The sequence below is a fragment of the Megalops cyprinoides genome, chromosome 2 (genome assembly GCF_013368585.1).
Source record: "Megalops cyprinoides isolate fMegCyp1 chromosome 2, fMegCyp1.pri, whole genome shotgun sequence".
Taxonomy (NCBI): domain Eukaryota; kingdom Metazoa; phylum Chordata; class Actinopteri; order Elopiformes; family Megalopidae; genus Megalops; species Megalops cyprinoides.
This window is the reverse complement of record NC_050584.1, coordinates 23,839,566-23,855,209: the sequence shown is the minus strand read 5'-3', so window position 1 is coordinate 23,855,209 and position 15,644 is coordinate 23,839,566. Positions and strand designations below refer to the sequence as shown.

The following is a 15,644-nucleotide window of genomic DNA, read 5'->3' as shown; positions in this document are numbered from 1 at the left end:
GTGTTTCTGTGTGTGATTATGTGTTCGTACCCGTGTGTGTACGTGTGCTGTGTGCATGTAGACACCTGCACATGAATACCTGACTGAGAGGGCCCCCATACTGCTGGCCAGCGTAGCGTGTGAGTAAAGCCTCTGGCAGGTCATTGTGCTGCTCCCACAGGAGGAGTTTATGTGAATCATTTACAGACAGAGCCTCTGCATTGCACATGCAGTGCTCACTGTAAGTCAGCTGCCTGAGCCGTATGTGCTGTACTGGAACGCGATGAGGGCATGGTGTGTGTGTGTGTGTGTGTGCGTGTGTGTGTGTGTAGTCTTGCACATGTATGTGTGCTTGTGTGTTTTTACATGTGTGTACATGTGTGTTTGTACTTGTGCGTGTATTTTTGTGTGCATGTTTATATGTGTGTGTGTGCTTGTGTGTTTAGACATTGTATTGGACAGTGTATACGCGTGTGTGTGTGTATCTGTGCAGCTGTTTGAAGTCCTTTCATTCTCGTCTCTTGCAGTGCCTCACTCTCAGGGCCCGGTAGATGGCAGCTTGTACGCCAAGGTCAGGAAGAAGAGCTCGGACAGCGCGCCGCCGGTGACCGGCAGCCCTGACCACAGCGAGCACGCCCTGTCCACCGGCAGCGACTCGGGCCACTCTAGCACCTCCCTGTGGACCAAGCGGGGCCCCAGCAGGCAGGAGCGGGCAGAGCTCAAGCGTCTGCTCAGCGGCTTCGGCCTGGACGACCCAGAGTCCCTGGGGGAGATGGCGGAGAGGAAGGCGGCGGGGGTGGCGGGGGGAATCCAGCACGTGGTCCCTGCCCAGGTGCATGTGAATGGCGAGACCCGGCCCAGGGAGCGCGAGACGGACATCCTGGACGACGAGATCCCTGCCCATGACCTGCACAGCGTGGACAGCATCGGCACCCTGTCCTCGTCTGAGGGCCACCACTCCAACGCCCTGGGCCACTTCGGCTGCCACAAGAGCAGCCAGAACTCCCTGCTGTCAGACGGCTTCGGCAGCCACACCGGGGAGGAGCACCATGCCCCGCTGGCGCCCGACACGGGCATCGGCGGAGCGGAGGACTACGAGCGGGCGTTTAGCGAGCCGAAAACGGGCTACCAGCCTCAGACGGGCGCCCCATCGGCCAACCCCAAGCCCCAGGCCTTCGGGCAGAGCGGCTACTCCACGCACACTTGGGTCCGCCAGCAGCAGATGGTAGCTGCTCAGCAGTACACGTACCTGCCGGGTGACAGCGACAGCCGGTTCTCCAAGGAGGGCAGCCCTTCCAAAATGGCCGCGGTTCCGGACGCGCCTACCAGGGGGAGCAGCAGCCGGGAGGCGGTGCAGAGGGCGGGCAGCGCGGAGCCCGGCGAGTCCGGGGGGATGGACCGAGCCTTGAGCAGAGAGGACGAGCTGACCTCCCTCACTGTGGATATCGATCAGTCCATCGACCAGCTCAACCAGCTCATCATGGATCTGGACCCCACCTTCGTGCCCATACCCACCCGCACCAACTCAGTCAAAAGAGACGGCAGGACTCTCACCAATGGACCTCACACCCTGTGCACAAATGGAGTGGGCCTCAGGCTTGCAGAGAATCAGGAGGCCGCACTGCCAGGCACGCACCAATCAGGTAAGGCCGCACCTCTTTTCAAATTCTGCCGTAACTCAAGCGGTCTGAATTCATTGTGTAGTGGTGAAAATGATATTACTTTAAGATGACTGAGAATGAAACTAAGCAACCTCAATATTGCAAAAATCCCAATGATATGTCAGCACTTAGCAGCTAATCTTTATGTCTTCATGTTTCTCTGCTGAGGTCTGACCTTCTTTTGGCCAATGGGAATCACATTGTGGCTGTTGTGAGTCTGTGGATATTTAAAATACTCATTTGTTTTGCAATATCCTATCATTTTCAAGAAATAACATGTGAAATGCGACCGCAGACTGAAGTCTTAAGTCTTTTCTTTTTTTGATGAATTGCTTCAGGTAACAGGCTTAGTTCAGGCTTGTTTGCTTAGTGTTATCTAATACTGCAATCAGCGCAGTGCGCTAATAGCAAGGAGCCTTCGTTTTCCTCTCTGGGAGCAGGGACGTAAAACTTTCTAATTAACACATGATATGTATCCAAGGAAGACGTGTTTCGCAAAAAGGCTTAAGATAGAGAGCTCATGTTTTTGGAATGGGTACATAAGCTGCTGCTACCTATCTCAAAGCTCAGATGGTGTACTTAAGTGAAAAAAAAATGTGTTAACATGAAAAAGAGCTAAAACGTGCAAGTTTAGTGATTGATTGTGCTACCTGTGACACTGCAGAGTTACAGGATATAGGGCAGACTGAAGGTTGCTAAGTTCTCTAATTGGCCAGTATCAAGATGAGGCCATCAGTACATCTCCACTATGCTCTAAGCTACTGAGGGACTGATAAGAGGTGGTGAAGCGTCAGGCCACAAATCACAGTGTTACATAAGTCCTGTGTGCATGCATGTGGTAGAGAGAGAGAGAGAGAGAGTGCGTGCATGAAGGTGAAGTTGAACCTTGGACAAAACCTGGTTTATCTTTGACACCTTGCCTGCATACCTTCAGGATGTTCATAGGTCAGATAGTTTGTCATCTCCATTTCTCTCTTTCTCTTTCTCTCTCTCCCTCTCTGTCAGTCTCTTTTTTGAAAAACCTCCAAAAAAGCTGACAGGAACACCCACAGCTGGATGCTGGGGTGAAGGTCAGCTTCTGGAAACTTCTGCTCCTGACACCTGAGAGTTGTTCAGCACTCAGTCATTTCTGCTCCTTTTTCTGTGCTCGGTGCATAATGCCTGACAGGGTCCACTGCCTACAATATGGCCTTGGTCAGCGGACTGTAACCAGCCCTGCTTGAACATAGATGCCTCAAGGAGAATTGTGTTCCTTTATTTACTGCCAAACTGAAACCATTAGGCCTTTTCCATAGTAGAGGTGTCTGCCCGCTTCATGGGGGTGAAGTTCATCTAGCTACTTCTTGGTGGCTTTGATTTCATTACAGTCTCAAAAACATGTATGTGTAGAATTCAGCTTCAAAGAGGAATATTCATTTGTTATTAATGTGCAACACAAAGGTATTCTCTCAAGTGTTGATCACCCAAGCCATCAGATCTACTCATCTACTCAAGACCTCAGATATGATGTAAACTGTCAGTCATGAGTGACGTGAAACGGCTTAGCGGTGCCAGATCCACTCAGCCAATGGGTGAAACATGTATGCAACATTTATGAAATGGTTTGTTCCAATTGCAAGATTCAGGGTTAGGGTTGTAGCTATCCTTTTTTTTCCAAAATTATCTTATTACATTACATTACATTTCAGGTATTTAGCAGATGCTCTTATGCACAGTAGAACATGTGTATCCATTCAAGTTAAATTAGCAACAGTGTCAGACCAGGCTAAGAGCACTCACAAACCAGCACAAACAATACACCTGATGCATGTTCGCTATATTTTTGATAGTTTTCAATAATGCAGCCTACCTACTCAGAGCCTTTACATAACATGCTCTCTGTGAGTGACATGTATTAAGGTCAAACAGCAGCCTGAGATACAGGTAACATTCACAGCGTGGTTGACTTGTTGGATGCCTTTTCCTATGTGCACCTAAGGCCATCATCTACTACTGCCACTGACTATTCGGGTACGCTTCCTTTTCTCCGGGCCTTGACAGGACCTCAGAACCTGAAACATGATAGGAGTGACCTGTGTCATGGCTTTGAGGGCGCACACAGGAATATTTCAGCTATCCGATGTTATCACTTTCATTGCCTTGAAAGTATTGATTTGAGGTGGCATTGTGTAAGAGCTGCGGAATGCTTTTGAAGTGAAGCGACAGGTGGTCAGGGACATTTTTTTCCTCACTTTGTGCGCTCTTCAAAAGAGTGCAATGCTCTGTGGTGGAAGAACAGCATGGCCAGCGGTAGACAACAATGGCTATTCCATCATACACAGCAGTTACACATCTTTATCCATTTACTTACAAACATTGTGTGCATTGTGCACTGACCCCAAAACATGAAATTGGCTGTCATTTTACTTTTAAGCAGGTGTTCCTAGAGACTTTTAGAATCCACCCCAACTGTGTGATGTGGCTGGTGTCCGTAGAGGTGCGTAGTGGTGGATGTTTTTCCGCTAGTTGCTGATATAGCCTTGCCATTTTCATCAAAGCAATGTCTTTTCAGTAATGCTCTAAAACCTGACTATCATCACCTCATCAAGGCACGGATAAATACTGTATGCACCGATGGGACAAGGCAGGAAAACAAAAGCCTGTTACGAGCGCAGCAAGGTGACTGGAATTTTCATGCGAGGAACATATTTTCCCTGAGGCGTGACATTCCCCTCCCCCCCCTTGCGCTGGAAAGGGCTCTGGTGCGTAATTGCTGCGTGTGGCGTGCATACCTGCGTCGTCCTCCATCTGGCCCGGGCGGCCCGGGCTCCAGCGTTCAGGGGCCCGTGCTTTTGATGTCTGTCAGGCGTTGTGGAGCTCACAGGTAAACACCTTCTGTGCGGCAGGGGCCTCTTCTTACGGCTCTGATGGGAAAGGTGTTCCTTAGAACGCAGGACACGTTCCTTAAAATGACAAGGATGGGAAAACCACACGGCCTCGGCGCGTGCTGCTGTGTGACTCAAATGATGAGAGACATTAGAGTGTGTGACAGTGGAACGGACACACACTGACTTCTCTCCACGCATTTGCAGTTTGTGGTAGTGAAACGGATGTGCAGTGGCTGCTCTCCACATGTTTACAGTGAAACAGACACGCAGTCACTGCTATCTACACATTTTCAGAGTTTGGCAGTGAAACAGAGAGTGACTGCCCCCTACTCATTTCCAGTGTGTGACAGTGAAACAGACACACGGTGACTGCTCTCCACATATTTATAGCGAAACAGACATACAGTGACCTATCTACTGTGCAGTTACATTTTTTACTTAGCAGACTCTCTGATCTAGAGCGACCTAGCTAACACATCCATTTTCACATCTGGATATTTTCTTATATATGAATACGATATGAAATGTTAGTTTAAGACAGAGGAGGCTCAGTTAAGAGGAATGAAACCCAGAAGCCTTTGTGTTACACGCCCTGCTCCTTACCACTGCACTACACTGCCACCCCGTTGATGCATTCTGAGTCAGGCCTAGAAAAGGTATGCCTGACCAAAGGGATCATCCTAACTGTCAGTGATGTGGTGTGATTGGTGTAATTTTTTATTGTTTAGATAAAGCGTTATAGCATCACAAAAGCTGTGCCGTTAATGTAACCACACATCCATGAGTCACGCCTCGGGTTACAGGGATGCTGTTGTGCAGTCTCTATTTTCTAAGAAGCGGATTAAAAAAGACATCACAGAAACGCGATCGGATGCCAGCTGGATGTGAATGGGACAGTAAGGTAAAACTCGTGGCGTGGCCCACGTTACTCACGATACAATTAAAGTGCTGTCAGTGAATGGGCCGGTGACTCACGGACAGGGTGAGGATTGATTCATTGTGTTGGGTTACTCAAGGTGTGCTCATCAATGCTGATCTGACATCTGAAGTGTCCCATTTAGATGAATGATGTGTGGCCGCAGTGTAATTCTAGACACACGGCATGATACTTGCAGTTATAATATACACCTATTCCAGTGACTCCCTTCTGTTATCAGTTGGGGCTAAAATAAACATAAGAACATACTGAGTATAAACGGCTCATCTTGGCGAATCATTTACCCATATTCTAGAGTGCATCTAGCACTAGTGTCAAGCCTGATCTTGAACACTCTAAGGGTCTCTGCCACCACTGTGAATCTGTACAGGCTGTTCCAGGCATTAATAACTGTATGGAAAAATACCTAAATGCAGAATGTATCTTTAACTAATTTCCACTAATTAGTTTAACAAGATATTCCACAGCCACAGGTCATGTTCACATATGCAAGGTTTACGTCAAAGGAAACTTTGGTTGCTCTTGCGTCTTCAAAATCTGTGCCACATGTGGGCATCAGCAGCTGTTCACTTGTAAGAGGAAGCGGAGCAATTAGCCTCAGCCCAAAAGGTGGTTTACAATTCAATAACAACTGTGCTAAGTCCCTTCCCCCACCCCAAAGGATTCTGGGTCCAAGTTCTCTCAGTAAACTGAGCAAGAATGTGAACTCTGTATTTGTTTGTGTTTTACCAGAAGAAAGAATTATGTACATTTTGTTTTTCTGCCCCCTGCTTGCTTGCTAAATGTGTTATTTATTAAGCATACACAGTGCAGTCAGGTGGGTTTGAATCCAGGCTTAAGTTGTTCAAGTCTGGGAATCTCCTGTAGGAAGTCTTAGGGAATGATTTTTATGTAGAACATTTGTGCTGCTGTCGTGAGTCTCAGAGTTTGACGAGGGTCAGTGGGGCTCCTGTTGTGAGTCTGAGTGAGTTGCACTGCAGTGAGTCTCTGTGACCGAGTACCAGACAGGTAGCGTAATCCCTCTGTGCTCCCTTCGGGTTGGCTGAGCTCAGTGGCACAGCCTGCCAGAGCATGACCTGCATGCCTCCGATTGCACCAGGAATCCAGGAACGAATCCAGTGATTGGTGCGCTCGAAAACAACAGCAGGGAAAAACAAGGAGGCTTCTGGTCCACACAGCCGACAGCAGACGCTCAGGCACAGCCAAACGCAGGGGCTCCTCTGGAGAATTCTGGCATCGTATTCAGAAAAGTCCAGAAGCATTTATAAGGTATATATTACCAAATGGTTTATGCAAGGTCACTCCTATGTACATGCAATTTACACATTCTCGATACATACGGCTGCGTTAAGTGTCCCACAGGTGCGTTGAGCCCACAACCATCCGTTTGCATTACATTACATGACATTATTGTCATTTAGCAGATGCTCTTATTCAGAGCGACTTTAAAATTTTATCCATTTATAAAAGCTGGATATTACCTGAGGCCGTTGTGGGTTAAGTACCTTGCCCAAGGGTACAAAAGCAACCAGCAACCAGCAAGCTTTTGGTTACGAGCCCTGCTCCCCAGCACTACACCACACACTGCACACACTGCCATAACCAGTATGAGATGCCTGGAGTCATAACCCAGCATCCCACTGCTGAGCTCCCACGAGGATGTGCCTTTCATGGCTGCGGCCTGCCAGTTCCACACGCATGGTTTTCATCTGAATTACAGCTTCTTGTTTGATCATTTATTACTGAGGCATTGTGCAAACTCCTGATCTGACACGGACACAGCATTGTTAGAATGCCTTGGTAACTGCATAACTGCTGAAAGTGTCTTCACCAAAGATGGGGATCTTCTGAAGGATATGTTGACGTGTAATATTTAGTATTTAATATCTTGTAGTTAATGTTTTTGGCACATATTTGTATTTTGGCATGGGCATGATATTAAAATGCTTCTGTAACTGAAAAGAAGAACAGAGACTGTACAATAACAAACAGCCTAAGCTTGAAATTTCCCTTGTGAGATTCTGCTCCAGTTGCATTGAGAGCATATCTGTGCTGCCTGCTTAACCCCACCCCAGCCATATCTGCCGGCCCTGAATACCTGGCCAGACAGGTGGCTGTTATGTTTACTAAATAGGTAGGGATAGATGGTAGGTGAGAGCTGTGTAGCAGGTAGGAAGCAAAGAGGTGTGGTGCTGACTAGATTCTCAAGCCAGGTCTTGAGAACTGGACCAGTTTAGTACTTGGTATGGCTTATCAGGTCTAGATTGGGCCATAATACCTGCCCGAACCCGTGGTTGAATGTATACTGTTTCTTTTCGTGGCGGAGGTAAGCTGGTCAGATCCTGAACCCAGCAAGTGCAGTCCAGGAACAGGGGCTTTTCATGCCTGGATGTTTGCTCAGGTCATGATATCACACCTATTATTTGAATGGGCTGAGTGTAGAGAAGGACTAACCACGGCAGAAACGTGCATACCGTGTTTGTTCCCTTTCCTACAGAGATAAGGACGTGCAAACTTGTATGGATTTCGCAACCAAGTTGGAAGGGACTAAAAATAGGTAAAAGAACATTGTTCTGTAGCCAAACCCCTGGATTCCAAACCCCTGTTCTGTAGCTCCTCAGAGTGTAATCTACTCTGAGCTATAACTGGACTGAGATCAGTGAAGCGCCAGATGCTCAAATCCACAATAAAAGGAGGAGTGAGCACAGGGAGCCAGAGTCAATCAGTAGAAAATATTTACAAAAGAGGGGTGGCAGCCAATGAAGCAGCTCCACAAGCTGGATGGGGAAGAGTTTAACATCTTCTGCCACACACATAGTCACAGATACAGACACACACACAAAGACACACACACAGAGACAGACACACAGACACTTGTACAAGCACACAACCATAAAAATTACACACACACACTTATACACGCACACAAACATTAAAAATACAGACACATGCACACTTGTACAAGCACACAAACATAACAAATTACACACACTTGTACAAGCATACACCTGGGGTTCGTAGAGAGCAGATGAAGTCTGCTGGGTGAACGGAGACATCATAATCAATGACCCACATTAGCACCTCTCTGCATTCCTGGCCTCCTGGAGATGGCAGCTCTCTTTGTGTGCTCCCTGAACCGGACAATTAACACTGTGGTGTCAAGTGGTGTCTGCGTGAAAGGAGAGAGGTCAGATTTCCATCCTCACGTCTTTGCAGTCAGGTACAGACAGGCATTTTTGGGCACCTTTACGCCTTTCTGGAAAAGTCTCTGTTAAGCCTTTTGAATGAGTTTTCTACATTTAACCAAATAGTTTTTCTGTGCATTGTAAAATCACGCAGTGCACTCTGTGACACAATTTACAAATGAATGGATTAATACGAAATACAAATTGAATTCAAACATAAATGTTTTAGATCTAAAATTCATACTTGCACAAGATTTAAAAAGGAAGAAAAAAACAGAAAAAAAAACAAAACCAATGTTGTGTAGGTCATCGGCATGGAATGTCTTTTTTCCTGTAAATACTGTTTTGTGGCCTTGCAGGGATTTCTCAGGAGTTGGGTTGCATTAGTCTGAGCACGTTAAGGTAGGATGTGTTCTCTGGGTTTGGTCATCTGACTTTGTCTCCCGGCAAACCGGGTGAGGTAATGAATCTCAAAGCTTTTGGCTTTGCCCTGCAGCATTCTGCAAACCGCCTCTGTGTGTCACGATTTGCTCTGGAGAGCCTGAGGGCACAGCGTCCCCCGGAGGTGAAGAATTAACAGTGGAGCCACTGGGGCAGCGCTGCGTCCCCCGGAGGTGAAGAATTAACAGTGGAGCCACTGGGGCAGCGCTGCGTCCCTTCTGCATTAGCTCCCAAACAATGCGCTGGCCCACAGCATTTTATTTTCTGAATAAAAAGCAAGAGAAATATAGCACTGGTATTGGATAAATACAGTACCAATATTGACTAATTTAGAGAGAATTTGTATCCCTTCAGGGGGAAACGCACTTATGTTATGGGTTCAAATCCAGCTGTCTCAACAAAACAAGAACTTAATAAAAACAAACCTCAGTTAACAAAGCTAAAAGAGAGAAGACAACAGGCGCCATGTTTTACTGACATGTGGTGCTGCAGCAGGCTCCACACTTTGATGCTGAACTTAGATTAAAAGTGGTTTACATCTGATGGTTCATTAACCGGGGTAGGGGGAAAGGGTGGGGTGCAGCCTGCAAAGCACAGAATCCTTTGGCATATACAAATATTTGTGCCCATCCCAACATTTGCAGTTAGTTTTGTAACAAGTTAAAGGGGTTTTGTGGTTTACGATTTAATCTGGGCTTTGGCTCCGCTCTGTTCTGAGTCTACCCCTGTGTGCTCTGCCATTGAATAATAATAATAATAAAATAATAATAATAATAATCTTACTTTGGGCATGGTACTCATCTCAGTTCCACAGATGAAATAGATTGATAGCAGCATTCAGAATGAGGCATAGATATGGATCCAAATACCCTGCATATGACACTGATGATGATGGTGATGATGATGAAGATGGTGGTGGTGGTGATGATGATGGTGATAATGATGATAATATGAAATTGTCTGGTTTGCCGATGACATGTTCATCTCAGTCATAATCACTCTTCGTTGCCTGAACATGCTGGAAGAGTGCCAGTGTTTCCGGCTGTGAAGCCACAATGAGGAATTCAGAGCAGCAGGGATTTATTTCCTGATTAGTGGGCAGGGGGAAGTGCTCTCTGGTATGATTGGTATGGTCATTAACCCCCCCTGTGTCCCCCCATCCCCCCACAGCAGGCCTAGTCGGTGATGTCAGAGCAGACAGGATCCGGAGCCTGAGTCGGCAGGGCAATGATGTCACAGACCACCCGGGGCTCCGGACTCCTGGATGGGACATGCAGGGGACCTTCCAGAACTCACCAATCTACACACCCAACCTGCCACCCTCCCAGGTACCGGACCCCACCCCAGTGTGGAAACCATGTTCCCCTCCCATCAGCTAGAGAGGGTTTGTGAAATATATAGTACCAGTCAAAGGTTTGGACACACTTGATTAAGATAATGGAAAACATGCATTCAGAGACATTCTGATCAGAAAGACTTATGCTTTTAAATGCTTTAACTTTGCTTCTTAGACAAATATGCAAAGTGAAGTTGATAACTATATGTGAATTTCTTTCCAAAAAATTTTGTTTTTAAAAAATATTTTTTGGCTACCTTGAAAAATCTGAAATATAAGATTTGTTTTGATTAAGTAAACACTTTTTAGGTCACTGCATAATTCCATTTGTGTTATGATGTCTTTTATTCAAAAATGTTGAAAATAGTGAAAATAAAGAATAGAATTTGTGTCCAAACTTTTGACTGGTACTGTACAGCTCTGCCAAAGCTTTATCTGTGGGAGATATGTGTTACCTAACCAGATAATTAATTACCAGTTGATTTACCATAATGTGTAAATAAAACCATCGCTCAACATGTCAGAGTGGTGCCATGCAAGGATAGCAGGCAAGTTTTATCTGGACAATTGGCATGAATTTCTGCCGTGATGCCTGTTTTATGGGGAAACACGTCAGGTATGAATCGTTTCCTTGTTAGCCGTGTGTTTATCCTGCAATAGCACGATCTCTCTGAAATGGAGATCACAAGACATTGATATCTGGCACGCGTTCCTGCTCGACCACACCGATGTGCACTTCAAGGTGCAAAAACATCTTGCGTTTCACCCCGTCTCCCCCAACACCGATGAATAATTCACACTGGCAAAAACTATGAAAAAAGATAAGCAAGTCAAAAATTCTGAAGTATGAAAGAATGCACTGTAGAGAGCTGCTTGGAGTGTTTCAGTGAAGGCCTTTTGAAGGTGTGAAGTTTGAATACTGTTGTTCCCTTCCACAAGATTCTCCATCTCTTAGTCCATCCAGCAGTGTTAATTAAAATGATATCTCTCTAAATTAATAACCTGTAAGATTCTTTGGGTTGATGAAATGTGTGTTTTGTGTTATTCCACAGAGATACGGTGTGAATAGTTTCAATGCTGTAGTACTATTGTGTGTGTGTTGTTGTGTGACATTTCAGTATTGTAAGACTACATTAGATTACATGACATTATTGCGATTTTGCAGGGCTCTTATTCAGAACAACTTACATAGGTTACAAATTTTTATATGTTACCCATTTATACAGCTGGATATTTACTGAGGCAATACTGGGTTAAGTACCTTGCCCAAGGGTACAGCAGCAGTGCCCCAGCAGGGAATCAAGATAGCAACCTTTTGGTTACAAGTCCTGCTCTTTACCACTCTGATACACTGCTGCCCTAATGTGTATGTGTTCACGTATGTGTGCGTGTTGTATGTCAATGCAGTAACGCTAGCGTGCATGTGTGAGTATGTGTGTTAGTGTACATTGACCGCAGCACAGTGACACCAAGGAGTGTGTGTGGTGTGCTTCAGCGCAGTGAACGCACTTGTCTTGTGGTGTCTCTGCCCCAGCGGGGCGTCCTTTACAGGACCGACAGCTTGGGCTACAGAGGACCGGGCGAGGAGCTGGACAGCAGGGTGGAGGCCGTCAGCGAGATGGTGCCCCCGACGCCCGCCTTCCCCGTCTCGCCCCCCACGCCCTACGGTAGGCCAGCCAGCACTGCAAGGTGTCTGTTATCACAGCTCAGGAATGTGCACAAGATAACATCTATCAGGTGCTCGTCTCCGCCGCCAAGGCATTTCTCTGTGTCAGACGCACCCGTTGCTGCGCGTGAGCCACACGCATATCTCACTCTTTGCATGGAGTCTGTAGAAAAGAACGCCGCAGACAAGAAAAACAGATCTCCATATCTGGCCCCTTTGATGCATGATCGGAACAGTTCAGCTGATGTGAAGTTAATGTTTTTCCAGTTCACAAACACACAGGGGCCACCTGCTCCATTACACCGTGTACTGAACAGCTCGAAATAGTTTTTAATAATGTTGTTCTTTTTTCAACATTTCCAGCGTTACATTACATTACATGCATTTAGCAGACGCCCTTATCCAGAGTGACTTCCAGCACAATAGAACATAAAGGTATCCGTTCAATTTATATGAACAGCAGTATCAGACCAGGCTGACAACACAGTCTCACAGACCAGTGAGTGTGAGGAAAACACCATTCAAGCCCAGTGTAACAGCAATGCTAAGCTCATAATGGAACCCTGGTTAGTTAAAGAGGGCAAACCTGTGTCTGTCTGCTCACTGCAGAGGAAGCACCATATGGAGCTACCTTCCTGTTGGGGGACACTGACGTCCATAGTTACCCTTGTATTTGTTCTCTCGATGTGTCATGACAAACAGTGCATACCCCTAAAGACCACAACATTTCCCATTTACACATGTGACACACGTGTTGAGACCTGCAGTCAGGGACGGGCAGCTGAAAATATGAACTTGGAGTTGGAGCTTTGCCTAGGAAATTGTGCTGAGTTGTCTGACATGGGACCTTTCCTCTTCCTCTTTAGTGAAGAACCTCACAGACTTCTCTCAGATGAAGTTGTCGGCTCAGCCTGGGAGCCAGTTAGACGCCTACAGGACAGCACATGGTAGGGTCTCTTCTGTTTATAAATCTTTATTCAAAGATTAAAAGAATTAAAAGAAATTATTAAAAGAAAAGTTACAGAAGCCTCTTCTTCAAGCCCACAGTGGTGTGAAGTTATTAAAGCCCAAGGTCTGAACTTTTCTACATAAGTGTCCAAAGAACTTCATAAATAAGTCATCTGCAAGCTTAGAACTGTGCTCCAATATGAATTCAGAAGTGCTTGAACTTTATGGTTAATGTCTTATGATTATGATTTCATCTGCCCTTGAGCTATGAGGTTGCTGTTGTGCCACACTCAGCCACTCTGTTTCCCTTAAGTGGATCTCTTAAACGGTGTTTTTGATACAGTGAGATTTTGTCATCCTTAGTAATTCATAGGTATGTAACACATTTAAGCGCAGCCAGGCCTCCAGGATGGATTCACAAAGAGACTGAATTCATGCGTTGCAGAATGAGGAAGGTGCTGTATGTTTTCGCCGGGAAACAGACCGGCACGCATACCACATGAAGGGGGGATTTTTCAGTTTTTCTTTTTAAAAGTTGCATCTACTATAGTGAATACTGCCCTCCACACCATCCCTGCTGTTGTCAGTCACCTTTAACTTCGGTCCGGACTCTTGATGTAAACTAAATCACATTACATAACTGTCATTTAGCAGATGCTCTCACCCAGAGCGACTTTCATAGGTTGCAGTTTTTAACTGCTGGTTATTTACTGAGGCAATTGTGTTTCAAGTACCTTGAGGGTACAACAGCAGTGCCCTAGCAATGAAACAAACAAGCAACCTTTCGGTTACAAGCCCTGCTCCTTACCACTATGCCACACTCCTGCCTGGCCCATTTGGTTCTCACAATCAACCCAAGGGTCTGGCCGTACTAGAATGCAACAGTGGCGATTCTCTTTAAAAAGTCATTTGCAGGTGGACTTTGGTGTGGGAGTCGGGTAAGGTGGGATGGGAGGGCGAGTCTGATAAGCCCCGCTGTGCCGTAGGCTGAAGCAGTCCTTCAGGCAGAGGTGAAGAGCGGGGTGTGTGTTCAGGTGTGTTGCATTTTTCTCTGTCAGCTTGTTTGAGCAGCTGGTATGCACAGCATGGCCGGTGCCACGAGGGAGAGGCCCGTGAAAATATATCGAGATTAGTGCTGATAAACTGGGCATGTTTTGCTGTCTTGCAAACCGTTGCAAAACAGGCTACATTCCATCCGCTTATTGAACGGAAATAATTTGACTCACAGTTTTGGGGCTGTTTAAGCCTTGTTGTTCATTGTGAAAATTAAACCTATAGTCTCAGTTTTCAACATAACTGTACAGCATCTGTTTTATGACCTTGCAGTGATATTTTTGCATAATATTGGAAAGTGATTATATATGGCGGCAGTGTAGCACAGTGGTAAGGTGCAGGGCTTGTAACCAAAAGGTTGCTGGTTCGATTTTCCCGCTGGGCCACTGCCGTTGTACCCTTGGGCAAGGTACCTAACCCACAGTTACCTCAGTAAATATTCAAATGTGTGAATGGATAACGTGTAAAAATTGTTGACTGAGTAAGTCGCTCTGGATGAGAGTGTCTGCTAAATGACAATAATGTATTGATTAGATATCTGTTTATGTCCTTCTAGATGAACAAACATAACAGTTATTGAGCAATGGATCCATCCCTTAGTCTAAAATGAACGTCCCCAGTTCTGAACCTGTTTGCATTGTCTCTCAGCTGCTAGTATTTTCATCTCAAGGTTATCAGACAGGCGTTCTGTCAGACCTAGGGGAGGGTAAAGAAGACGAGGGAAGAGGGGATTAGGAGAGGTGGGCTGTGGTTGTGGAAAACATGCCTGTTCCAGGCCAGTAAAAACAGACTGGCTTTGTGTCTCATCTCTGTGGGCAGATGATGCATGACTACATCTGACAGGTGGGATTATAACTCACCTTTTTAAGATTTCACACGACGCTCCTCGGCGCTACCCCTGCCTTTCTACTGTGATGCCATCCTCCCTTTTACTATCCTTATGTGTACCTGCTCCTCCAGTTGAAATATCATTCTTACGCACACCTCCTCCCTTCTTACGTAGGCAACATCCTTATGTGTCCCCCCTGCTGAGATACAGTTCTTATGTGCACCTCTACCCCAATGCTTAGATACCAACCTCATGTACACCTGTAATATTCATTGAGATACTATCCTTCTGCACACCTCTCCTCTTTACTGAGATGCCATCCTTATACACGCCTCTCCCCCAATGCTAAGATACCATCCTCATGCACACCTCTTCCTAATGCTGAGCTACTATCCTCATGATGCACACCTCTACTATTTGCTGAGATATCATCCCTACGCACAACTCTCCTATGTGCTGAGACACCATCCATCAGTACACCCCTCCCAGTGCTAACATACTGTCCTTGTTGTGTCTTTTCCACATTTCCAATGGAACTAGTCATGCCAGCGTTGTGTGATAGACTGACATGCTGAGATGTAGTCTGGAATTTTCTTCCAGCACAATAGAACATTTAGCATCTGCTAAATGAATGTAATGTAACGATTTTCTGTATGTATCTTGTGACTTTATTATATGCACTTTTGTTCCCTTACGTTGTAGGTCACTCTGGATTAGATTGTCAAGAGCCTAAATGTATGCT

General features: G+C 45.9%; 1 protein-coding gene across 1 annotated transcript in view; it reads left to right on the top strand.

The window, feature by feature from the left end:
* si:ch211-191a24.3 (tensin-3) overlaps positions 1-15,644 on the top strand; it is a 69,171-nt gene that overhangs the window by 28,024 nt on the left and 25,503 nt on the right. The window contains exons 13-16 of the mRNA XM_036517408.1: positions 507-1,622; positions 10,241-10,398; positions 11,941-12,073; positions 12,939-13,019. Of these exons, the coding sequence (XP_036373301.1) occupies positions 507-1,622; positions 10,241-10,398; positions 11,941-12,073; positions 12,939-13,019 (1,488 nt within the window). The remainder of the gene's footprint in view (positions 1-506; positions 1,623-10,240; positions 10,399-11,940; positions 12,074-12,938; positions 13,020-15,644) is intronic.